Source organism: Boleophthalmus pectinirostris, unplaced genomic scaffold (assembly GCF_026225935.1).
Source record: "Boleophthalmus pectinirostris isolate CB_2022bp ecotype Guang Dong unplaced genomic scaffold, ASM2622593v1 HiC_scaffold_67, whole genome shotgun sequence".
Taxonomy (NCBI): Eukaryota; Metazoa; Chordata; class Actinopteri; order Gobiiformes; family Gobiidae; genus Boleophthalmus; species Boleophthalmus pectinirostris.
The window spans coordinates 1-25000 of record NW_026571464.1 but is presented as its reverse complement, the minus strand read 5'-3'; the positions used below and the strand labels follow the sequence as shown (position 1 = coordinate 25000).

General features: G+C 38.4%; 4 protein-coding genes across 6 annotated transcripts; 1 reads left to right on the top strand and 3 right to left on the bottom strand.

The window, feature by feature from the left end:
• Positions 1-2557: 2557 nt before the first annotated feature.
• elovl4a (ELOVL fatty acid elongase 4a) lies at positions 2558-5216 on the bottom strand. Its single transcript, XM_020937115.2, has 6 exons — positions 5150-5216; positions 4762-4949; positions 4604-4684; positions 4101-4272; positions 3684-3811; positions 2558-3584 (listed from the first exon to the last, which is right to left on the bottom strand). Exons 1-6 carry the CDS (start codon positions 5214-5216, stop codon positions 3264-3266), a joined length of 957 nt encoding a protein of 318 aa, XP_020792774.1. The 3' UTR covers positions 2558-3263.
• Positions 5217-6919: 1703 nt separating this feature from the next.
• prelid3a (PRELI domain containing 3A) lies at positions 6920-9516 on the top strand. 3 transcript variants are annotated; one of them, XM_055164395.1, is made up of 7 exons: positions 6926-7369; positions 7501-7669; positions 7917-8006; positions 8084-8154; positions 8264-8366; positions 8496-8572; positions 8687-9516. In XM_055164395.1, the coding sequence occupies exons 1-6, from the start codon at positions 7338-7340 to the stop codon at positions 8565-8567; spliced, it is 537 nt and encodes a 178-aa protein (XP_055020370.1). In that variant the 5' UTR covers positions 6926-7337; the 3' UTR covers positions 8568-8572; positions 8687-9516. The 3 variants fall into 3 exon arrangements, with proteins under 3 accessions (XP_020792820.1, XP_055020372.1, XP_055020370.1); XM_020937161.2 differs by having other exon boundaries at positions 6920-7369; positions 8496-9516; XM_055164397.1 differs by lacking the exon at positions 8496-8572 and having other exon boundaries at positions 6924-7369.
• Positions 9517-9693: 177 nt separating this feature from the next.
• On the bottom strand, positions 9694-15214 carry fbxo32 (F-box protein 32). Its single transcript, XM_020937297.2, has 9 exons — positions 14968-15214; positions 14248-14375; positions 13992-14041; positions 13766-13858; positions 11912-12005; positions 11250-11434; positions 10990-11172; positions 10700-10843; positions 9694-10615 (listed from the first exon to the last, which is right to left on the bottom strand). The coding sequence occupies exons 1-9, from the start codon at positions 15078-15080 to the stop codon at positions 10526-10528; spliced, it is 1080 nt and encodes a 359-aa protein (XP_020792956.1). The 5' UTR covers positions 15081-15214; the 3' UTR covers positions 9694-10525.
• Positions 15215-20367: 5153 nt separating this feature from the next.
• Positions 20368-23797, bottom strand: LOC110171454 (kelch-like protein 38). The gene is made up of 5 exons (XM_020937162.2): positions 23662-23797; positions 22062-23276; positions 21837-21978; positions 21625-21730; positions 20368-21299 (listed from the first exon to the last, which is right to left on the bottom strand). Exons 2-5 carry the CDS (start codon positions 23273-23275, stop codon positions 21010-21012), a joined length of 1752 nt encoding a protein of 583 aa, XP_020792821.1. The 5' UTR covers position 23276; positions 23662-23797; the 3' UTR covers positions 20368-21009.
• Positions 23798-25000: the final 1203 nt, after the last annotated feature.

Here is a 25000-nt window from a genome sequence, read left to right as displayed (position 1 = left end):
CATTCAATCATTTGCCTGCATTAAGTTGACAGATGTCGGCCTTTTAGATGTTCTGGGGAAATAAGATAACCAGCTCAGTAGGAAAAAAGACTCTTTGATGCATTGATTAGGATTAATCATTATTATTATTTGTTTAATCATAAGTAATTCTTGGTAAATAGAAATAGTTTTAAATTGAATTAAATTTGTCCTTTATGGTTCATGCATAAGGGCTATCAAAATAGGAGTGAGACTACAGAAGTGTCCCTGAAGAGACATTCATAGAAAAAGCTGTCTGGTTTTCTATGTGTTTTTACAGTGATACAGTTTGTGATGCTTTGTTACTTGAAAAATTACAGACAAACTTAACATTGTGTCATCAGTGGTTGTATATTTATGTAATCTAATTAATATTCAAAAAGCTTCCTCTACTCTTATGTATATTAGTGGCTGTGTACTAGATTCACATGGGTTCCTGACACATGTTCCTGATTTATTAAGCTTCCCATCCACAGGGAAATACATCCAGTTAATTTGCTGAGAGTGTGCATATATTACCTACCTGTAGGTCCATCCATCCAAAGGTGAAGATAAAGTTCTAAGAAGCACTATAATGACCACCTGTGGTCAGTGTGCTGTAGACTGTTATGTGTTAGTTTGGATTCTTCTTGGGCACTCAACCCAACCCTTCATCAACACAAATTGTATGTGCTGAGTCTGAATGGCTGTGTATGTTGCATGTCCTTCCATGCCATTGACCAGGTGATTACTTGACACATGTAGCTGGGATGTCCACAGCAATGGACTGAAATAACTCAACTTTTTACTGTAGTAGAAATATGTGTATGCTCTTCTCAGCTCTAGTAGTATTTTAGGTTTATACAAGTCATTCTACCAACCACGTCAATATTTGCATAAATTATATTAAAGAAATATAACTTAATCCCATGTACCTAGTCTATTCTACTACCAAATTAAAACCAGGTTCTACTGGTAGCTGCCTAACATTTAAGGTTTTCAGTTGCCTTGTTGTGTAATTCGCCTCAGGTAACAACACAGATCTAAACCACATAATACTCCTCTGCTGTTGGAGGCTGCCCACTCATAAACGCTGCGTGAGTTACAAACTCACATTGCTTATAGGCCTAATTACTGTGTTTTTTCTTCATTGTCTCAAGTATTAATCCTCCCACTGCCCACTCACCACAGTCACAAACCCCTGTTAAATACTTTATAGCAGGGGGATATGCTGGAGGTGGAGGTGGGGGTGATGTAAAGACAGTGGGAGGGGCTTGTGATTGTGGTGCACTGTGGGGGACACACAGCTGCTCTATATAGTTCCCTTTGTTCAAACATAGACCAGGACTTAAGAGCAATTACAAATAGTAACCTCAAGGTATAGAAAAGCCAGGTTTAATTCACACAGTATCACTCAATTATTATGAACATGAAGGTGCATTGCATACAGAGCTTGACCATTATGGTCTACTTTAATATTAACCTGGGTTATTTGTTGTCAAGGCCGCAGTAACGCATATGCCCTCTGATTATTACACTATAAGTGACTGTAGCGCCATCTGGTGTAAGAAACCAACTTTATCGAACTACTACCAACACAAGATTCCACTACCACCGTGTGTCACTGAGGACAGAAGAACATGAGAAGAACATCTTGGCAGAGCTGATTTCTCTGGAGGATTAAGCCACTGTGCATCTTTTCTGTTGTTATTTTGGATTACAAATGTGACTCTAAACGTTATTTACAGGCATTCAGTTTTATTAATTCAAACAGAACTTAAGATGTGTTACTTTAAAAAAGACAGAAACATTGGACAAATAAAAGCCCAACTCATGGCAAACTAGGGACATTCCCAAATGCACTGTATACAAAATATCACAATTATTTATAACTCAAATTTATCAGACAAATACGCAGTGTAAGCTGCATGAACATGTATTTACAAATGACAATAACACTCACTTAAAGTCACTTAAAGAAGAACTGCGCAACTTTTCTTGTGCGTTACATGCCACCTGCTTGCCTTGGTGGAAATTGTATTGCTTTGCCTGGCATGTTCCCTTGTATGGCATTAAACACTTAAAGCCTGACTTTTATTGTGAGTGGGGTGACCTCTCCACAGATCTGTCCTGTAACTTGGTTACAGATGGTGTCACCTGCTTGTCTCCATGTAGATAGATATGTGTAATGCCAAACAGTGAAACATTTCAGGACAGGCAAAAACATCTCTGAAGAAAAATTACACAATACACTTAAAAAAAATAACATGAAACATGAGTTTGACAGATTGCATGAAGTTCTGCTGTTGATCCACTACAAGCAAGGGATTCTGGGGAAACTCACAAATTCACATTTGATATAAATTATACAATATACATTCTCACATTCAAGCCAGCTCAGGATATGAATAAGTAAAAACAATAAATAAAATCAATAATAAGAGTCATAATAAGATATGACTGTACCTTATTTCTTCTGCATACAGTATTTTACCAGCATTTAAGACAATGACACCAGCATAGAAAAGACACACATCTTATCGACAAGTACACTGTGGGATTGAGAGTTTACAATGATTCAGTGACATATACCTTTGACATACATGTAGGGCTATATAGAAAACCTGCATTGACAGTCTGCTTAGAAAATGTCTAAAATACATTGGATCTAAAAATGATGCTCCACCTACATTTCTTCTCTATAATCTTATAGACAACTTTTCCTTAGCTCTAGCAGTGGTAGTTTTTAAAAACATTGTAAACTTGATTTAAGCTTGACCAACATCTTGTGACATGGTTGAAATATATCGTATATATGACAAGATACTGTACATTTGATCAGTTATATGGTATTTATCTCTAATCTTAAAGAAATTGCTAGAAACTCAATGGTCTATTGTCTGTGCATGTGTTCTTATCTGTGAATACAGCATCGTTTGAAAGCAACAACTGTAGGTTTGAATGCAGATCTGACCTCGTGCATGGAAACTCAGCTTTGCTTTGATGAGACAAAAATACATCTTTACTCCCCATCTCCATCTTCTACTATTGTTTTGTTCACTTGTTTGTAAAATTTTCATTGGCACCACAAGACACCAAAACTATTGTGATAACTGTCAACCTATCCAGTGTGAACTTCTATATCTCATTCTCAATAGGGGTTTCTCAGATTTTAACAACTCAAGATCGTGGCTTGAAAACATAACCATTAGGCATCAAACAATTGAAATAGTCCTCATAATTTCTATAAAACCCAAATAATTCAATTAATCTCTCTTAGCTCTTCCTTTCCTCTTTCTTCTTCCAGTGTTGTCCTGGGTCTTCTCCTCCTTGTTTCCTGATGCTGTGGCTCCATTTGTGGCCTTGCTGAGTCCATTGAGAGTCCCATTGGAAAGGGACTTGTTGGATTTGGAGGAGACAGCTTCACGTTTTGGCTGCTGCCGACGGTAGGTCTGGTAATAGAAGTTACCAAACAGGATAATAAAGGTGATGGCATAGCAGATGAGGGAGTAGTGCATCCAGTGAGGGAAGTCGCAGTTAACATAGAGGGACAGAGCAGTGTGTCCAATTGTTACGTGAAATTGAATCTATAACAGTAAAAGAAAACAAAACAATCAGCACAAATCAAATTCTTAGTTAATAATAAATTATTGATTAATTGATTCCTAAAATAAATGCAATTTTACCATTTGGATGATGGTTAAGTACTTCTTCCACCAAAGATACTTCTGAATCTTAGGTCCACAAGAGGCCAGTCCATAATACAAGTACATCAGAACATGGATCGCTGCGTTCATGTGAGCTCCAAAAAATGCTGCGAATGCCAGCAAGTGAAAGTTAGAGCAAAAAAAACCCTTTAAAGTAGCTATAATTGAGTCCTTTCAAAGTTTGAATAGAGTGTAATGGGAAATTATAAGGGTTACAGGAAGAACTGTCATTTTTGGAATTGGGATGCAAACCCGTGATTCAAAGGCAAGTTGTCAAGTATAATGCATTGCTAATAACTGAGCATCACTCCTGCAGTCATATAGCATTTATAAATTTTTTAAATGTATTTATTTTAATTGAGGTTATCTACAGATGATATAGTAAAGAATACTCACACTGTCCTCCTGCCACCCATTTGATGCCAATCCACCACAGAGTGAACATGGTGCAGTGGTGGTACACATGCAAGAAGGTCACCTGGTTGAACTTTTTCCTCAGAATGAAAAACACTGTGTCCAGGTATTCAATACCTTTGGAGACAAAGTACCACCACAAGGCTGCTGCCACCTGTTTTAACAATATTAGAGAAAATATATTAGCCTACAACATCTCTGTATGGCCTAATCTGGTATGTGTAGTTATCTTTAAACTCCAGAGAAATTGGATACATATCAGGGTTCATTAGCATTAGCATGGCAACGTCATGGCGCAGTGAGAAGAAAGCTGAAACAATACACCAGGCAGTCCATGAACTCCCCTGCTTTCTGATAACAATTCAAGGATCCCAAATAAAAAACTATGTTTTAATAATTAATTAAAACCACTAGGAAAATGGCTTTCCAAATGTGTTTGAAATCAAATAACCAATGTTTCAAACATATTGACAGAAAAAACTCACCCTGACTTCATTGGGATCATCTGAGTAATTGACTGATTGACAGATATAACTGTATCCTGCAGCCCGTGCTGCCATAAACAACTGGAAAGAAAAAAAGACAGACATTAAGTTAGAACATAAATACTAACACACTATAAACCTATGGTATAATGAGCTACCTCTTTGAAGATGAAAAAGTTGAGGAAGACCATACTGAAGTTGTAGATGATTAGAGTTTTGCGGAGCTGGAAAGGCTCCCTGTTTTTCATGTATTTGGGCCCAAGCCACAGGAACAGCAGGTAGGAGGTGCTGATGGCCAGTGTGGGCAGGGGGTTGTCCATCAAAGGCCATTTCTCCACACGCTTGTCTGTGGAACAGATGCTGACATTAGTCACAGACCTGTACATCTTTGTTATTTAGCATGTCAAAAGATGCTCTGTACAATCTGCTAAAAGTGGTTGGTCATTTTCATGTAAGCCTATTATGTGTGCTAAATATTATAACTAAGCTATAAAGTATGGGCCTGTATGTGTTGATAGCCATAGAATTATAAAGGAAAAGACTTACCTGCAATGGTCAATGTCCATTTGTAGAACTCTATGGTGTCATTGATCAAATGTGTTACAATCTCCATGTCTGACAAAAACCTGCAACAACATATATTTTCAAATAAAATAACGACCTTATCAACTTGTTACAATTTTTAAGGACACTTTATTAGAACTGTGAATTAACTTATTGATGAGGTCCAACCGGAAACGGACTAAGTCAGTCAGTGTGAGTATCGGCGTCTGTGTGCGGCCCCATGAGGCCTGATGGATGGGCTTAAGGCTTCATTGCGCACAAAGGCAGGGAGACCCGGCTGCCAGAGCGCATGTGTCAGCAGATTTTTGACTCTAGCACGACCACTAGCCAACCTTTTAGATATCAGACCGGTTGGGATTTCTTGGGAGCCACCTCAATTACGTTAACTCATATGGGTATAGGCTTTACGCATGGACGGCTGAGCAACAGCGTGTTATTTAATGATCCTAAAACATGTCCCCCTCCCCTCCCTGGTCCAGCCTGGAGCAGATCAAGCGCTGCTGCAGCATCTGCCATGGTCTCACATGCACTCGTCCCTTTAACAGCACCCATCACATAAGCAGACTTATCTCCGATGAAGGATACAATGAGTAAATAATCAGTTAATTTATAACGTCGAAAAGTATGCATTTCAGTAAACATGAGCTATAGGCCTGTGAATCTCTGCGGTACTCTCAAGGCCTCAACACCTCCATCACCAAACGTAATATTGAACCTTTAATGGTTGCCTAAATAATTCGTTAATATGGGTAAAACTACAAATATAACCATGTAATGTAACATCTGCAATAAATCACAAAGCGCAACGTTGAGAGTGAAAATAGGTTTTCCTTTTCATCCCAAGAAGATGCTTACTGTCTTACCGTATCGCTGCTTGCAGAAATGTGTCTATGATGACATTCAGTGGAAGGTCAGCGCACTATCTTCTCTTCTAACGATCTAACCGAATTTTGTGTCGGTCTAAATGGAAAAACTGGCTCGCGGTGCGCATGAATGAAGAGACCGCTGAATAGACGGTGATGGGCGAGCTTCTTGTCAGGGGAGCATCGCCTTCACTGCGCGTCTGCTACAGCCAGCGCTCTTTGATCTGCCACAGATCCACCAACAAGCAAACGCCCCGCCGCCACTGCTTCCCGTTTTACCTGTCAAAATAAGTGTCTTCATGTGTTGCATCTTTGAAAAGAAAATTATAATTATGTTTCTCTTTAGATTGTTGCCCAGGAAATAGTCCAAAATAGACCCAAACATTTTGACAAAGTGATTCATAGCCTGTTTTTATATTCCTTGGCTACATCATTGGCCAGTCAGAAAAGCACCTTTCATTTAATTTTACTGTAGGCTTAACACGATTGCTCATTAGATTTTGAAACAACATTATATCTACACCTAAGTATAGGAACAGGCTTGCACTAGCCTATAATAATCCAGTGCTTTTACCCTGGTCTATATGTTGCTTTTTAATGTGAATTTCTAATAAACTCGCTTCCTATTTTCCTGTCTGTCTTTGTGTAGCTTGACGCGGTCTCTGCGTCCTGCCATTGCCATTAGGATGAGAGGAGGATGCCAAGCGCATGCGCACAAAGGATGGCAGATGCAGCGGCGCAGATGGCAGCTTCGTAACCAGCTGACGTTCGGAGAGTGGATAAGGAAATGCGGTGTAAAACCTTCAGAATAAGCTATTAATTGTGTCTCTTGTTCTCATTTAAAGACATATGAAATCTATATAAGCTCGGAAACAACAATTTTACGTAAATAGAAAATTAATTGAGAGCAGGTTGGTCCATGGTTATCACTAGATAGATTTTCGGCTATCATGACTACTTTAATTATGAAATATTGCACGGATAAGTCTGTATTGCTCTTTCCATCTTTGCACATAGCCCATTGCCTTCGTTGGTGCACCGGCTTCTTTTCTTTCTCAAGTACAGGTTATCCGTGATCTTCCTTTGCATTTCCAAAACAGTGTAGGCAAACTACAGTCAACCAGTGTGGGCGGTATGGATGAAAACACAACGATGCGTCTAGTTTGACTGTGATTAATGTCTCTGCCGTGATGTGCCATAAAGAGGCCATAGCGGAGTTATTTCCCTAAAGGAAAATGGATGTGTTGACCAAAGGTTTTCCATAGGAGCGTCGCTTAAACAGGCAGGTCAAGGCAATCGGTTGCAGTATGAAGATTTGGAGTACAGAGCACCAGTTCAGGTTGGTCACTAGTTTGAAAGGTCTGAAATAATCTACTTAATAGCTTATCTGTCATTAAAGTAGCCTGAACCAGCATTCAGCGTTGTTGTTTCTGTATATTTTTATATTGTATGGTTTCTTTCATTGTCCAGTTACCCTTGGGAAACGGTTGTCAAAGCAGCAATGAGGAAGTACCCCAACCCAATGAACCCTAGTGTAATTGGCGTGGACGTGCTGGACCGTGGTCTGGACTCCAGGGGGCGCCTTCACAGCCACAGACTTCTCAGCACTGAATGGGGTCTGCCCAGCATTGTACGGGCGGTGAGTGATTCCAAAAACTTAACTTTCATATTTGTGACCGGTATTTTCATTGTTCCATTATTATGTATACTATTCTGTTTTATTCATACAGATTATATTTGCTACTTTGTTTATTTAAAGTGTCCAGTTTAATTTAAAAAGGTTAGAATATATAAATATGACTAATCTGACATTGTGTGGGAAAATCCAGATTTAGATGATTTAGATTTAGTTAGAAATGTTTATATTGCATCTCTTAATCATGCAGATCCTTGGCACCAATCACACCCAGACATATGTCAAAGAACATTCCATAGTCGACCCAGAGGAGAAAAAGATGGAACTTTGTTCAACAAATGTAAGTGACATTCACAAATACATTATCGCCAGCATTATTTTCACTTAATACATTTGCATTTGGTCTGTTATTGCCAGATTACATTGACCAACCTCATCTCAGTCGATGAAAGACTTGTCTACCACCCACACCCAGAAAACCCAGATGTGTAAGTATTTGTTTATTACTTCTGCATGTATAATAGATAGTAAAGTAAACCTTGTGTGCAAATATTGATATTTATAATATTAATATGAATATTCTTTCTTGTCCCTTAGAACTGTCCTGACTCAAGAGGCCATCATCACAGTAAAGGGGGTTAGTTTAAGTAGTTATCTGGAAAGTATGATGGCCAGGAGGATGTCAGCCAACGCCAGAAAGGTGATTTATTTTTATGTTTTTTTTTTCATTTACCTTTTTTCATGATTTTACTTGCATGTTCTACCTATGACTATAACTATGCATGTTATTCTATTATATAATCTTGTATTTCTGTGTGTAATTCTGTAGGGTTGGGATGCAATTGAATGGATTATTCAAAACTCTGAAAGAGAAAAAGTACCTCTCTGTGATATTTACTAACCCTGGTAACCTTTCCATTTCATTCTTTCTCTATTAAAATGTTCATTTAATTATTTCCAAACCTAACAAACCCATGTAATCTTCAGCAAACCTAAGTCATATGATTTGTTTGTGCACAGGGTTACTGTCTGACCTGACTTTATCTTAAAGGAAGGTGGACCCCAGAAATACAAGATAATCTGTACGGTGGAAAGAGATAAACTATTTTGGGCAAAGCTCAGTGAAATTACTGTCTGGATTTAAAGGTTGTAGCTTATTTTAAGTTTTTGGTATGCAATGATTTTGGAACAATATAAAGAAAGTTAAAGTAAAATATGCAAAAAACTTTCTCAACTTCTACTTTGCCAAGCACCTCTATGATATCAGACACTTAAGACTCTTTTAAATGTAGTTCAAATGCCAATGTTGCACCTGGTGGTTATTTTGTATTTCGAGAGGCATAAACTGTAGATGATATGTTTGCATGGTAGTTTAAGGGAATACGAGGTAGTTTATTGGTGGTAGTTTATTGTTATAATAAGTCACTCATGCAGTCACTTTAGATGGAAATAAGTCGCTTTTTGTGGCAGAAGATAATAATGGGAATGTATATAGCATTGCCCTCTTCTGTCAATACAACAACACAATGGCACAGTGCAAGTCCCATATCAATGGACTAAGACCAGCACAGTTAAACACATATGAGTTTTTAAATATTTATCATTTTATTTAAGTGTAAGTTAATCACATTTTACATGGCCTTAAAATGATGCCTGTGTACTTTGGTTTGACAGTGACTCATGCCTTTACCATCATTATGCTTCCAAGTGTTCAGACAAAGAACTACCTGTACTGTATGTGCAATGATTTCATTCAATATGCACTGATACTATCATTTGTACTTGTTTTTGTTAAGTTAATAAATTGTATTTATGTAAGTCATGTATATTAAATTTGATCCCATTATATAGTTATTGCTTTGTGTGTGTTTAAATGTCTTTTTACCCGCTGTATTTATTCATAATAGGTCTGTGGGGGCATAGTCTAACATTGTAGTTTTATTTTTTGTCCACAAGGGTGTGTACTTGGCTTTACCTTGTGATAGAACCTGGCTTAAACTAGTAGAATGATAGTAATTAAGTTCATGTTATATTGTTTATATTTCCATTTATTTAATGTAACATAAATATTGAAATACATAGAATTATTTTCTTTCCTCAGAGTTCAGGTCCATAAAGGCCTACATATATAAACACAAAGTGCAAGTGGAGCTACTCCCAACAAACAGGTAAACAACACAATGAACTGGGTAAAAACGAAACATGCATGATGGTAAACACAAACTTTGGTATTAAATCCCAGTAATTATACTACTATTAAGTGTAAATCAGATTTGTTGCTCATGTTAATGCAAAAATTAAAGTGTACCGATTAAAAGTGTCATGACAAGGCACACAACAGTCCAAGACTATAGTTGCTACTATAGTATCTACAATCTGTGTTCAGAAAAGCTGTTATCACATTGTATAAACACACAGTTCATAGAAAAATATAAAAGTGAAAAAGTTAATTACAAAATATATTGCAATATTAACATAATAGTATGAGCACCTCCTTACATTCACTGACTCATCTTCCATGACCTTGTGCCAGCGCCAACCTACATAATCTAGCACATGGCAACATTTAACATCCCTTTGTAAGTTCAACATAAAAAGGAACTTTTTTGGTTTAAATAATCAAAACACAAGTTTCTGTTAACCTAAAACTCAATTCTTCACAAACTGCACCTTTATGCCATTGTTTTCCCTCTCATGCTTCCAATGGTAAACATCTTAAACCCACCAGACCTTTTCAAAAGAAACCAAATTACATTCTCCCTCTTAACAAAGTCAAAATATACAAATGGAGTATTACTGTTAACAAAAAACATGTACAGGTATGTACATTATGTACAACATAGATCTGTATTTGTGGCATCAGAAGTTGAAAAGGTTGATAAAGTCTTGTGGAGAAAGTGCCACAGTGCAGCCCTCTGGGTTATTGGCTGTGCAGGGGTGGTTTGTGTCCTAAAGGATTAGAATTACTAATCAGATATTTACTCTAAAATGGTAAAAATAATAATAATAATAATAATAATAATAAAAGCTTACCTTCCAGAAAAGGATGTGGCAGTGTGTGCAGAAGTGTAAGGTATCGCTGTATTGCTCTCTGCGCGGGTAGCAACGGCTCAGCTTAAAGTACATCTTTTTCCACTCCAGATGACCTTTGTCTGAGAGTATCAGGCGCTTACGGATCTGAAGAAAAATATTGTGTTATTTTTCTTTGCAATCCAACTCAGAAAACAACTTGTAAATTGGTTTACAGGTTACACAAATATCTCAGTCATAACCAAGTGTAAGTCTGACAAAAGAGTGTGAATATGAATGAATATGTTGTGTACCTGTCTGTCTGTGAAGTGGTACTGGCAGAGTTTCTTCCAGAGCAGGCGGTCCTCAGTGAGCCGTCCCAGGTCTGGACACACCTGTCCCAAACTGACCAGGTCTCGCCCGTCCGACAGACTGTCCATAATTTTGAGCTGCAGGCTGTCAGGCAGGTCAGTGAGGGTCATACCGCTGGATGTGGGCTGGAAGCAAAGACAAGGCTGTTAAAGTCATTTCAGTTTTAGACATTTCTGTTTTGTTTGATGAGGAAAATGCTTACTCTGTTGATCTGGATGTTGTCCAGCTGCTGCTGCCACTGCAGGATGTTTTCCATGCGGTGCACCCAAATGTTGATGTTCCCCACCAGGACCGACTTGCCCATGTCCTGCACCAGACTGCAGAGGGACACATACAGGCTCTGCAGCAGCTCCTTTATGGGACGCACATTCTGCTGGTCATCCAGGACTGACAACAGAAAATAAGCCTTTATTAGGGAAAATTATCTGTTGTATTGTGTTGTAATAAGCACAGCTCTTTTCTTAAATATTTATGGGGATAAAGATAACATTAAACTAAATGTTTTGGAGCAACTGTTGTCCTGTAAAGGATTCATAATATTTGTCCTACGGGTTTCATAGCGGCACCTCTGCACCTAAAACTGTGTTTAACAGAGGGGACGTTTAGTTTATACTTTAGCTTGTACAGAGGTCTGGTAACTGTCAGCTTTTGTCTTCAACCTGCCACTGGAGCATAAAAATATGTTCTTTTGAAGTCCCAAAGGACAAAAACACAGTGGACAAGTGGCATTTGTCAAGGTTTTTTACAAAAAGAAAACTGTACTTGAGCAGTTGAATGTACTTAAGTGTTGCCCGAAATATAAACCCTGTGACATATAACAAAGAAACCGAGAGGCCATCACTTGAGAAGAGGAGCAGAGCTCACCTTTCTGCACCACTCTCTCCAAAATATTCATGTAGTTTTTCTGAGCAACTCCACTGAGTGAGGGGAGCTGGGACTTGGCGATAAGCTCCAGGAGCTGGAGGGGAGACAAAAAGAAAGAAACATAAATTTGAGACGTCTGCTGTGAAGACACGCTGTTCCTCATTACTTAATGTTGATGGTGCTGCATTCCTCTGAAGTCACAGCTGTCCTAAACAAATGAGTCTACCTGGCCCGGGTTTCAAACCTAAACACTGTGGCTCCTGCTGTGTGTGATGTTTTAGAGAAGCTACTAGAAAGCTGCCTGCTCTATAAAGTGTCACCTTCACAACAACACTTCTCCTCATATGACTCTAGAGCCTGTTATGAATGCCAGATAATCATTTATACTACCCACCAAATGACCCTAGCTGTGTGTGTTGATGGCACTGTGCAGTAGATAAATAGACTGGTAGCAGTTGCTTTGACATCATGGAGAAACTCCTGCACCCCTGTGCTCAACTCTAGACATGTGACCTCCATCACAACAGTGTAACTCTATAACAAGTGTTGCTTAGGAGTTTACTTGTAAAAGCAAAACTGAAACCACATAGGTAAAGCAAGTTTGCACTCGTGCAAACCCGAGAGTCTATTTTAAGTCCTCAAACAATTTCCGTTTTCTTTTCTCATATTAGCTTTACCCATTTAAAGCATCCCTCTCTCCAGACTATTCATACTTTCCAGTCTGGATCTAAAACCTAATCTTACGGCCTTCTTCTTTTAGCAGCTCGTGGTGTGTTCTTCTCTTTGTAGAGCAGCCGGGCAGAACAATGCGCATTTATGTATCTACTTTTAGCCCCTGCACTTCAAAGTTTGACGTGTGAGCCATTCTTTCCTATGAACAAACCACTTGCTCAAACCATACTAATATTAGTTCGAGGTTCTCAATTAATATAGGTTTTCTAATAGTAATTCTGCATATTAAGTTATACTGGAACACCTCAATAAGTGGCGGCTTAGGTGAAATTGAGTCACAGTCAAATGAGCCCTTAAATGCCATCAGACAAACCAGTGAAGAGCAATGACCAAGGACACAGTGTCCAGACGGTCCACTAGGGTTACACAGCCCTATTGTGAAGGAGGCTCACCACACAATAAACTGCACTTGTTAGTGAAGCCACAGGTAAAAGGTTCGCTGAAAAGTTAAACAGGGTTGTAGATGCTCATCATGAAATTTGAGAGTGAATGACGCAAAACTACTGAGACAAACAAAAGTAAAAAAAGAAAAGAAAAAAAAGTCCACTGTTATGTAGTGTAGATATGTCCACACTTAACCAGCAGTCTGTCAGAGAATGTTCTTTCGTCTTTGTTTATGGGTCTGACCTGACAACCACAGGGTCCAGTTTCATAAGCCAATGCACCTCACTGCACAGCTGTTATACCCCCCTACCCTCTACCCCCTACCCCCTTTCTAACCCCCCCGGTGCGGGACAACCTGACCACATAAAGAGTCACATGGATGCACATGTGTAAGAGTCAGCTGCCTCTTCAAACTATTTGATGTTGCAGGTCTGTGAACATTTTACTAAGAGCTGTTTACTGATTATCTCACAACAACATTTCACTGAATTACTAACTTGCTCTTATTGAAAATCTTTGATAATTACTAATGAAAGTTATGGTAGAAACACTACATGAGAGACTGTAACATGATGGTAAACACACCCTTCTCCCTGACGCAGTATCATGACAAATGAGACACCTTCGTCTGCACGGCGTTGATAAGCCTCAATCACACGCCCTGAAAGTTTTAACCCTTCATCTACCCAAACCAAAACATCTGGGTTTAAAGAGACAAGCAAAAAGATGAAGACTTACTCTGACAATGTAATTAAATCTTCTGGTGTCCTTGATGGCGCTGCAGAAATCCAGGCGGTTGAAGGCCTCTCCCAGTGTGCAGTAGCCATGGCGCTGTAGAATTTAATTATCATGATATTAGATTGCTATCCTCAATAAGAGCATCTCAGTGTTTACTTTAGCAAAGACAAAATGAAAAGCTGATGTGAGTAAATTAAAGTAAATTAATGTTTTTGTTTTCTCTTACCTCTTTGGTGCTTCCTTTATGAACATAAATCCACTTCTCCATGTGAAAATCTGTGGAAAATACAATGTTTATGGCAAATGTACATACCCTGAATCACAATCAAATACACAAATACGCATTTGATCAAGAGGTAACAACAGAAAGATTAGCGTCTTGAATTATGGAATTAGAGCATTAGATGGCGGATTAATCTTTTTGAAAAACACATTATTATAATTGATCAGACAAAGAGTGTGGCCTTTCCAGCATGACTCACAGGGTACTTTGGTATTGTTGTTCATTAGGTCCTTTTTTCTCTTTTTGGCAGACAGATCATAGTTGAGCGAGATGAGCAGGTTCTCTTTGTTGAAGCACTCCTCCTCCTCCTCTTGTGCTTTGCAGAAGCTGGAAAAACACATAATTCACATCACTAGAAGGCCTTTGCGCACAAGGCCTGACAAAGTCCCAACTCACTTCCAAACAGTTCACTCACCTTATCTCTCACTTAGTCTAAAGTATACACATAAACCACCCAGTCCTTATCATTTAGATCATTTTGGTATGCTTTGGGAACTTGTTGCCAGCATGGAACTATTGTCATGTATTTTTTAAATAGTTTGAGTGTTTTGTCCGACGTTGTCAGACATCTACCCTAACTTTGTTTCCTGTTGTGGCTTCTTTTGTGCATGTCAAACGAAGGCTCTCTGTGTATCAGTGACTTAACTTAATCCACTCACTTGTTGTGTGTGGTTAAAAATAGCTTAGTGATTAGCCTGGAAAAAAACATTCCCAGAAATAAAACAAAGGCAGTAGGGTTAATGCGTTGGAAACTAAATTAGACTGTAGCCTAATCCTGTATTCTTCATCTTTAGTTGGCTTTAGTGGACTTTTTTAACATCAGCTGAACTTTAACACATCTACAGTTAATTATTGTTCAGCTAAAGCGATGTCATCAACAGAATAGTTTCACATAGTGTCCATCAATGTTTTTACCAACCTCTGCACCGACAAATTGTTGTTTTTATCGTCTGTAGTTGTCTTTTTCCATCCCTCTTCAGTTTTAACCCAGCTCTGACCCGGTGACCTCCAGTCCTGTCCGAGAAAAGGCATCCTCAATTTGTAGAGAAAACTTTAAATTGATGTTAAAAAGTCAAGCAATAAGTCGACTGAGTGTGTCTTCTTGAAATGACTTTGTTTCTAGTCGTCTTTGTTGTCTAGTGTTGTCATTGCGCAGCTGCTTATATCCTCCGAAACCCAACCCGGAAATACAGAAGCTCCGCCCCCTTTGGAAACTTCCCTGCAGCACGTGGCTTTGTTTATGTACCCGATCGTTGCAAAACCTTTGGGACAGGCGAGCAGAGGAAACATAACATCATAAGGCCTTGAAATCGAATCATTTTACGCACACTAAATGTTATTTGCAACCATTGTTATTCGCATAGACTGTCTAAAGGGGTGTTTTGTGCGTGTTTGAAATTTAAGACTATTACATAACAGCGTGCGGGCATACTGCGAAGGAGGAGGGGGTAATCATACACACATGTACAGCATAGATACATTCTCTCGAAGCATGTGATGGGATGGAAACCACAGTTATTTGAGTGTTTTAGCCAGAGGAACACATGCAAGAAGAAATAGCATAATGTTTAAGTTGTCAGTTTTATGGTTTAAAACATAAACCATTGAGATATTATTTTGTAGCCTAGTCTGTATTGGAAAATCAGCTCTCAGTAATGTGGATGTGAAGTCCCCCTGATCCATAGTCACTTAAAAAATAGATTGAGTTAAGTAACTTTGAGTTTTATTGCATTATGAACTATTTTTATGTTTCGGTAAAGTAAACTGTTAAGTGTGTTAATGTGTAGTTTTCTTTACATAATAGGCACGCAATTGCAATTCTTTGTGTGCAAATGTACCCAATCAAAACTAACACGTCTGGCTTTCAGATCCTGCTGTTTGTTCTGTTATTGACAATGTTTAACTAAATGTTAACAGGCCACTGGGTCACCTCTTATCAGCTACAGTACACACATAACAGAGATATAAACACTCCAATGAGGAAATCACATTCAAATCACACTTGTGTATTGATTGCTCTTTTGCATAGAGTCACTAATGTGGGGGTCACTTGTGAAATCAATCAGGGGAACACAGTCAGTCCTGACTTCTTAAAGTAAAATGCTACAGGTGTCACTGTCTATCTTCTGGGGGTAACAAGCATGTCAGCCATGCAACACACGTGGCTGGGTTTCTAAGAAGTTAGTACCAGCACAGGTGAGTAAGTAAGTACTTGTAGTAGTACTTGTAGTAGTACTTGTAGTAGTACTTGTAGTAGTAGTGGGAGAGTTTAAAAAAACATATTCGAAACATATTTTCTGATGTAGATAGGGTTATAGATAAACCTAACAATAACCCTATAGCTATTTTATTAAATGTAGCCTAATTGATCATTTGCAGTGACTTCACGTTGGGGGTGTTCTACATGTATGTGCATTGGCGGAATGTTGAGAAGTTACACGGTAAAACAATGCACACCCTAGCTCACTGTCAAAGAGCTTTAAGACAATCTGAAAACAAAATGGTCTTAAACAACACATTTCCAGGAGCCTGTGATCAATACACGTGTTCACGGTCCTGTTTAAGAGTTTGATTTTCAACAAAAAGGTGAGAGTGATGACTAAAACAGTGTTGGCTAATTTTAGCTAGCTTGTGACTGTAATTTTACGTGTGAGAGACTTGTTTAACAGCACAAATCATCTCACCTGGTCAGATTGTGTTAAAATAAAGATCAGATTAAGTCAAATTTGAGTAACAGAGTAACAGAACTAACAGAGCAGTGCTTTCAGTTAGCATCACACCCCCAGGAAATGTTGATGACATCAGCTGCAAAATATCGATACTCTCTGTGTTACAAGTACAGACATATGAATGAATACAATTGTGTATGCTTGTGAGCAATTATCTCCTACTCTGGATGAAAGCCTCTTTGAGATAAACTACTGTTAATCAAAACATACACGGCTGTTGTATGAAGAGATCTGCTTAAACAAGAATCACCATTATTGAACGATAGACAAAATAACGTCATAATCATAGTATTTGAAGATATTTTGCTACTCGCATCTCTGTCTGGGTGTTTTTGTGTCTGTGCTGCTGTTCTAGTCTGTGCAGCGTGCTCGGACTTACTGATGAAGTGTTGATGGTTTTCAGGCCCCTCTCAGCGTGCGATGGTCTACAGTTTGTGCTTCAAATTTTAAATGAATACTGCTACTGGATCTGTTGATTTTTGACTCTCTCAGTTTTCCAATGTTACTTTTAAAACAATAGGTGAGGTTATTGTCAAAAGCAGTGTTTTAGAGACATTGCATGCTGAATGCTGCACAGTGGTTAATTGTATCAGTACCAAATAAAGTTGTGGTTTAGAGCACATTCTAGCACATTTCCTCTTACAAAAAGGTCAGTACACTACTTAAGGGTATCATGATAGCACTTGTTTAGAACTAATATATTGCTAAAGAAAAATATTGAAGTAAAAGTTTTTATTTAAGACCACTTTGTCTAACTATATACAGCAAACTGGGGTTGTAGGCCTTTAGTCATTTTAGTGATTAATTGGTTGATGGTGTCTTAGTCAAACAAAATTTGTATTAGTTGACTAACCACTTGATTCAGATTATAAGGATTCATTTGGAACAATGGCAGAAAGGAGAGGTTGGTGAGTTAGTTGAAAATTTTGTATTTTTTTGGTATTTATGGTAAAAAGGGAAATTAAAATCATGATTCACAAATTTAATCTGTCTTTTTATAAAAACATGGTGGTTTCCTAGTACTTTTTTTTGCGTAAATTATTTTTGCATGATCTCCTGATTTGTTTGGGTCAGATATACAGCTTTGAGAGCTTTTTCCATGCACCCTTTTTAGTCAACAAATTGATTGGCAGGACATGTCTCTAGTCATTAATAGCACTCTGAAATGAATCATTGTCATGGATATGTCATTTTCTCACTTCTGCACAGCTCAAAACAAGAAGTTCTCCATTAGTGCAAATGCAACAAATATTGAGTCTAGAAATATTATTCTTCTGTCATTTATTGAACAGTTCATACAGAATTGTGACTGGCCAAAATGTTCCCATATAATCACACTACTTAAACATAACTATTATTTGATATATATTTACTTGTATATGACTATGACATGTGAGTGCTCTGCCATTTCTCTGAAGTTGTCCTGGGCTTGTACAACCAGAATATTCTACAAAAATCATCAATCTATCTGTGCCCTTCCAATCTTGAGGAAACATAAGTATCAATTTGCTTTACATGACGTGTTAACCAAAACTTAACTTTCTTTCCTGCTGTTTGCCTGTTTTTAAGACCCTTTTAACAGTTTGAAATTGTGACGTGGCATGAATGTAGTGACCCCCCCCCAGCTATTTTGAGATACACTATTGCAAAAGCTGTTGTAACAGGTGCTTCAGTGTTTTGATGTGTCACAAAAATATATGCAAAAGGTCACTCAGGAAATTTATATAATACTGTTTGTCAACAAAATATAACTGTAAATAAGTTGGAGGGATTGAGTTATAGAGGGGCTGAATTATAGAAACTGTCTACTGTAAAAAAAAAAAAAAAAAAGTGAAACTATAAACCAGCATCAAATGAGGAACTTACTTTACATTTCTTATGGCATGTGTGAATTAAAAATAATATATGAACACATGAAATAGAATAAACCCCCCTAGGATCATATTAATACTGGAAAAGTCCCAACAACTGCTGGGTCACTCGGTTAAAAGTTCTGACTCACTACTCAGAAGTGAATTTAGTGAAAAGGTGTTTTCCATAACCTGACCATCCCAAAAATACATGCCACATACCTGCAGCATCAATAGAATTTCACTACTTTGTCTCTCTTCATGACCTCCTCTTTGTTTTTGTTGTGATGTTGTGATTAACAAAAGCAGCTGCTCTTAGTGTCCTCCGAAAACTCAATCATAAACACATATGTACAAACTCACACCTGTTGCTGCTCCTCCTACACGATTTCATCACTGGTTCACATTCTCAGTTTCTAGGTCTCTCTGGACGCGTCTCTAACATCAGACAGCCTGCACAGCAACGGACCCAGCCTCACGTGGTCCTCCATTTGCCTCTTGTTTGTTTCTCAAAATAACGTCAGATCACCTATAGTTTTTCCAGCTCACTCCTCCCTCTGTCCCTTCCACTCTATTCGCTAACTCATGACCCAATGACTTCTGAATTCAAAGAAAGACTCATGTTCTTCCATGTGGTCATATCATGTGCTCATCAAGTTTGTGCTCACTGGTCCTATGAATTTTTTAGCATCAGTAAATGCAGATAATATTACAATGTAAATAACTTTTAGCTATTTATTTTTTTCCCTCTTTTTTTAAGGAAAAACTCCCCACTCACTTTATGACATACTAGTTGCTTCATGTGATTCAAAAGCAAATGTGAACATATAATCAAATAAGTAATAGTTAAAGGTGCATTGCGCAACTTTTCTGATGGAGGATACGTCATCTGTTGTCTACATGGAGATATTGCTTTGTCGAGAAATTACAAATTAAACCTATCTATCACAAGGGAGACAACTACAGGCCACATTACAGGTCAGATCTGTGGAGATGCAACCCTATTCAGAGAGATGATTGCATTTTTGAGCAACAGAAACATCCGTAATGCTAGACGGATGTGTTTAATGTCATACCATGGAACATTCCAGGCAAAGCAATAACATCTCCATGGACATAAGTAGACTAGAAAAGTTGCACAATCCACCTTTAAGGCAATGTTTTAGTGTTATTGCTTGTTTTGTCTTAAAGCATCTACTTTAGAACATATATTTAGATTAATGTTATCACTTTTGTATAGAGACTGACCCATGGGTTTTCCACGACCAATATTGATACCACTTGTTTTGAATCCAGAGTAACCAATGGCTGATAAGCTTTGCCTATATTTTTGGGTTATTTTACCAAAATTATGTAATTTTAGTTTACTATAAACTCACCCATAGCACTTTTCCCCATAAACCTTTAAGAGAGCGGTGTAGTCATGTTTAGAGGAGCTATCTCTTCATATTAAAGTGTTAATATATAAAGCATTGTTTGTATTTTTAGGCAGCAGATTGACCACAACAAAATATTGGCCTGTGCATGAGATTTGAGGCTAATTACATACACAGAGGCACTGCAATAAATGCTATTGCTCTATTTTCTAGAGTGTTTTATTTATTTTATTTTTTGCTCTAGGATCTTGTCCGGACATGCTGGCTCAGTGCAGACAAGGCAAAGTGCTCAGATTGCACTCGGTGTCAACTGACCAAGCAACACGTTTGGCCCACGGGAATGACTGCACATGTGAGTGGCTCATATTTTATTGTTTACATTACAAAAAAAATTAAAATCTTACAATGGAAACAGTACAAAAATGTTATCATAGTACAAAAGGATATCAAATCAAATATGACTTAACAACAAATTGGAATTAAACATATATTATAAAATCATAAAAAGCTGAATTGCATTTCTTCATCACATAATTAAAAATAAGCTGTTGACCTAATTTCAAGTTCATATTAAATGTCGGTGGTCTAAACAGCTGCAAAGAGCTTTGTACTTGCACCGAAACAATGTGCGACCTCAGGATTTAAACTCGACAAGTAAAATCTAGTGATTTAGACTGCCCTAAAAATAGCACCAACAGCTATTGTGGAGTCAGACAGGTTAAGAAGGGGCTTTCAGGTGGTTAGGGGCAACACAAAACACAACTAACAAAGAGGTGAACACTTAAAAGCACAATCCTGTCACATTTTAACTGCTATTCAGTTTAATCCATTGTATTTAGCTGGAAATTATTATTCACCTTGAATCCAGGCATGGGGTGAACAAAGTGCCTTACTTTTTACACATATTTTCAATTGAACTTCAGCAGTCACTTTTTACGCCATTGTTGTACCACATTCACAGCATGCTACAATATTATAAATTGAACAGTACTGACCAAGACAATATTCAGGATTTATCCCAGTTTTGTTGGACACTAGTTAGAGTGAGAGAGCCGTGGTCAAACAGTTTGTGTGGCAGAGAGCCTTTAGAGGTCCAAGTATCCGTCTTTGGATCATAAGATTCAAATGTGTCTGAGTCTTGAATGACATCGTGACCATTGACATAGCGCCCCCCAGTAATGTACAGTTTGTTGTTGAGGACTGAGACTGAGTGGTGCATCCTCCTCTCTTTCAGGTTGGCACATTTAATAAAACAGTTTGTCTTGGTGTCATAAGCAATCATTCTCCTGGTGTAACCTGTAAAATAATACAACAGAAGTTTTAGAGTCTCTTAATATAGACAAGGCACTGTTCCTTTGCATATTAGTCAATATTTATGAATTTCTGTGGTTGCTGAATCGTCTATACTCTAACTCATTCAAACTTTTTCTATAAAATTCAGTCCTTCTTGTTGCTAAACTCTTCATTTATCAATGGTTGGCACTGATACTGGCACTGGCATTATTATGAGCTGATAAGACTATAGAAACAAACTGGAAATCCAATATACCAAGTATTTAAGTAATGAAATCTATTTTGTGTATAATAAATTTTTTTTGTTTGGATTGAAATCATAATGTACCTCCAATGATGTATATTTTGTCATCTATAACTGCAGCAGGTGCAGATACATTCTTCACTGTCCTGTTCTCCATCTTTGACCACATGTTCCGGGCGATGTGATAGACCTGCAGAATAGAGATGAGCTTTGGGAAGTGTGATCGATGAACTGAGGAAATGGGAGCAGAAATAAAGATGGATGAAGGCACAAATGGTCCACACACACACACTCACCTGGATCAGTCTGACTGGGTTCTGCATGGCATCCTCCCCTCCAAACATGTAGATCCTCTGGTTGGTGGCAGCTACAGCTGGGTGCAGCACAGCTTCAGGTATCGAGGCCATAGACTCCCATTGATTGAACATACTGTTGAATCTATTCACAGATATGTTATTGAGGATTGATAACATAATGGTTTGTTAGAGATTTCTGCTCTAACAATGATTCCTTTTTCTTACCTTTCCACAGAAGCTGTCACTCGCCTGTCCGACCCAAGCCCCCCCAGGACAAAGATAAAGTGCAGGTAGGAAAGGGTCTGGTGAGCAAATCGTGGCTCTAACATGGGTTCAGCGAGTCTCCACTGGTTGGTTTTGAGAGAGAGTGTGTAAACAGTGGAGGTGACCTGGCTATACTTTGCATTAGTTGTAAGTCCTCCAATTACATACAGTACACTGTGCAGAGCCACATATGAGGCTTTATAAAGGCGTATGGGCAACTTGGCCAGCCTCTGCCAGCTTTGTGTCTGCTCCTCAAACACCAAAGCCTCCCTAGATGTCTGCTCATTGTTCTTCCTGCCTCCCACCACTACCAGCCTGTCCTGGTAGGTGTAGCGCCGATGAGCCACCCACTGTTTGTTGAACTCTGTGTCTTGTATGTATTTGCTGCTTACAGAGAACATAAGTCGTCTCACTGACTCTATGAGTTCGGTGCAGAGTGTAGATGACTGGATCAGGGGGTCACTGGCAATGAACTGGAAGAGGTAGGTCGGGTGGATGTAGCGCAGACGCACCTTTTTGAACAGATCACTTATGGCACCTTTGCGGGATAAAGGGTCGTGGTGGATCCAGGCCACGAGGGTCTCAAATACCTGCTCCTCCTCTGCACACAGGTCATCCTCTTCCAGGTATCGCATCAGCTCAGGCAGAGACAGCTCACACAGCTCCTCTGAGGCTGACACATCAGAAAAACTCCTCATTGCCATTTCCTTTGCTTTGACCTGTAAACTCTCACAGTGCAGGATTTCAGACAGTCGGATCATGCTCAGGCAGTTGTCTGGACTTAACTGCATCTGAAGAAAAGTGGAGCAGGCCTCAAAAAGTCGGCCATACTGAAGCATGGCTGCGGCCTGCATCAGGGACAGCACATTGTTCATGTGGATGCTTACTAGTCCAGTGTAAACATAGTCTATAATAATACTCAGAATGCCTGGAGTAATGCTCTTTAATACAATCTTGGACTGGTGTCTCTCTATAAAGTTGTTGCAGAACATAGCTCTGAAATAGGGGCTGCTGGAGGCCAGGACATTTTTGTGACAGGGGATCTCAGTCTGGTCTGAGCAGAGCCACACGTCAGTGAGAATGTGCTCGTGTCTGAGAACATTCAGCTGCAGCAGCAGACTGCATGACTGCTCTGTGTCTCTGAAGTGAAACAGCTCCACTGGTTCAAGGTCCATGCTGAAGGGGAAAAAAAAGTCTCAATAGAATTTAATGAACTCAAGTCACTTTTATGGGTGAGTAGGCATAGCAATTCAAAATAGACAATACATTTATCAACCTCTATCAATATTAGACTACATAAAATGGGAGAATACCAATGGCCTCAACACACCCACTGTCCAATAAGAATGTTTACACAAACCATTAAAGAAAATCTGATATTTTTCCATAAACTATAAAGGTTGCATGGAATTCTACATTTGAAAAATACTTTAATTTAATTATATTGTAGAATAAGAAATACAGAGCATTAAAATAGCCATTTTCTTTCCTTTGGGATCAATGAAGTATCTATCTATTCAGTTGTAGACATCTTTTGTGTCTCATGCTGCCAGTCACTTACCCGTCCCTTCTGTCTCTTTTCCAGCTTTTTCAGCTTTTTCAGCCTTAATCTTTGCTCCTCTTCGTATCTGGTGAAAGGCCTCAACAGTAAACCTGACGTCTTGACATTTCCCCTCTCTTTCTTGCTCGTCTCTCTCGTGCAAAAGTGGGGTCGCTGTGTGTTTTGGATGGACCGTCTCTTTGTAACGTGTCTTGCAGTTTGTTGTTATGGTCCTGCACCACGAGGCCCTGTGTACATTCCACCACTAAAAATAGATCTGCTCTTTGGCAGCATGGCTGTAGACTTTCATGTGACTAGCCAAAATATTTCCCCCATATCCATCAGACTCCATCACCTCATTTACACTTAATTTCTTCATCACAGTGCTCCTTCCTGCTGCGATGTCTCTATTACTATTTACTCATCATTGCTGTTTCAGATTCTATCTCATGATTGTAGCAATACACTCCCAGTAGTTGGTAGACTGTTCTGTTTATTGCCTGGTGCAACATCACGGCACTAAGTATTTGGTTTCTGCAGAGGAAACATAAACTGGAATGTCATTGGGATCATGGTCTATTCCTTGAAAATTCACTTGCCTCAGACATATCATATTTAGAAAGAGACATTAACCTGACATGTATTTTAACTCAATGATGCTCTTATCTGGAAGCAAATTCTTCTTCTAATAAGAATATCTTACTATAATAAAGAATCTTACAAAATTACTTCTAAATTTACTTATCTTAAATTACATTACTAAGCTGTTCTAAAGGACCAATAAATCTTTTATCAAAGTATAGTTATCTTAAGAATAATCGAGATTTTAAATTATTGATCTCTCTATCCCACTGAAATTTCAAAGCAAGAAAGCATTCAAATAACTCCGTGTTCTTGGATACAGCAATGGCATGTTTTTCTTGTTGTCTAGACTTGATGACAGAGTTTGATAAATACTTGAAATATTCTTATGCTCTCCTGGCCACAAGGGTGCAGTTTGGTGTGGGAGCCCGTGACAACAAACAAATACCACTTTTCTTTTTCAAACAAATACCACTGTTGTTTTCTTTTATACACTACTTTGTGTACTTGCTGCTTTACCAGGTTCTGTCTCATAAGCTGTTCAGTCAGTTTCTTTACTTGGTCTTGAACTGTGGAAATATGTAAGCTCCCAACTCCAGACAAACGTTATCATCCTATGAAGATTATGCAGGAAAAACTAAATAGCACCATCTAGTGTTTGTAAGTGTAAACTAGTTGCCCTGTTTGTGTGTATTTATTTATTTATTTTTTAATTATATTCAGTGTTTGAGTTACGTTTATATTTATTTTTAAAGGTGAATTATGTAACTTTTTGTGG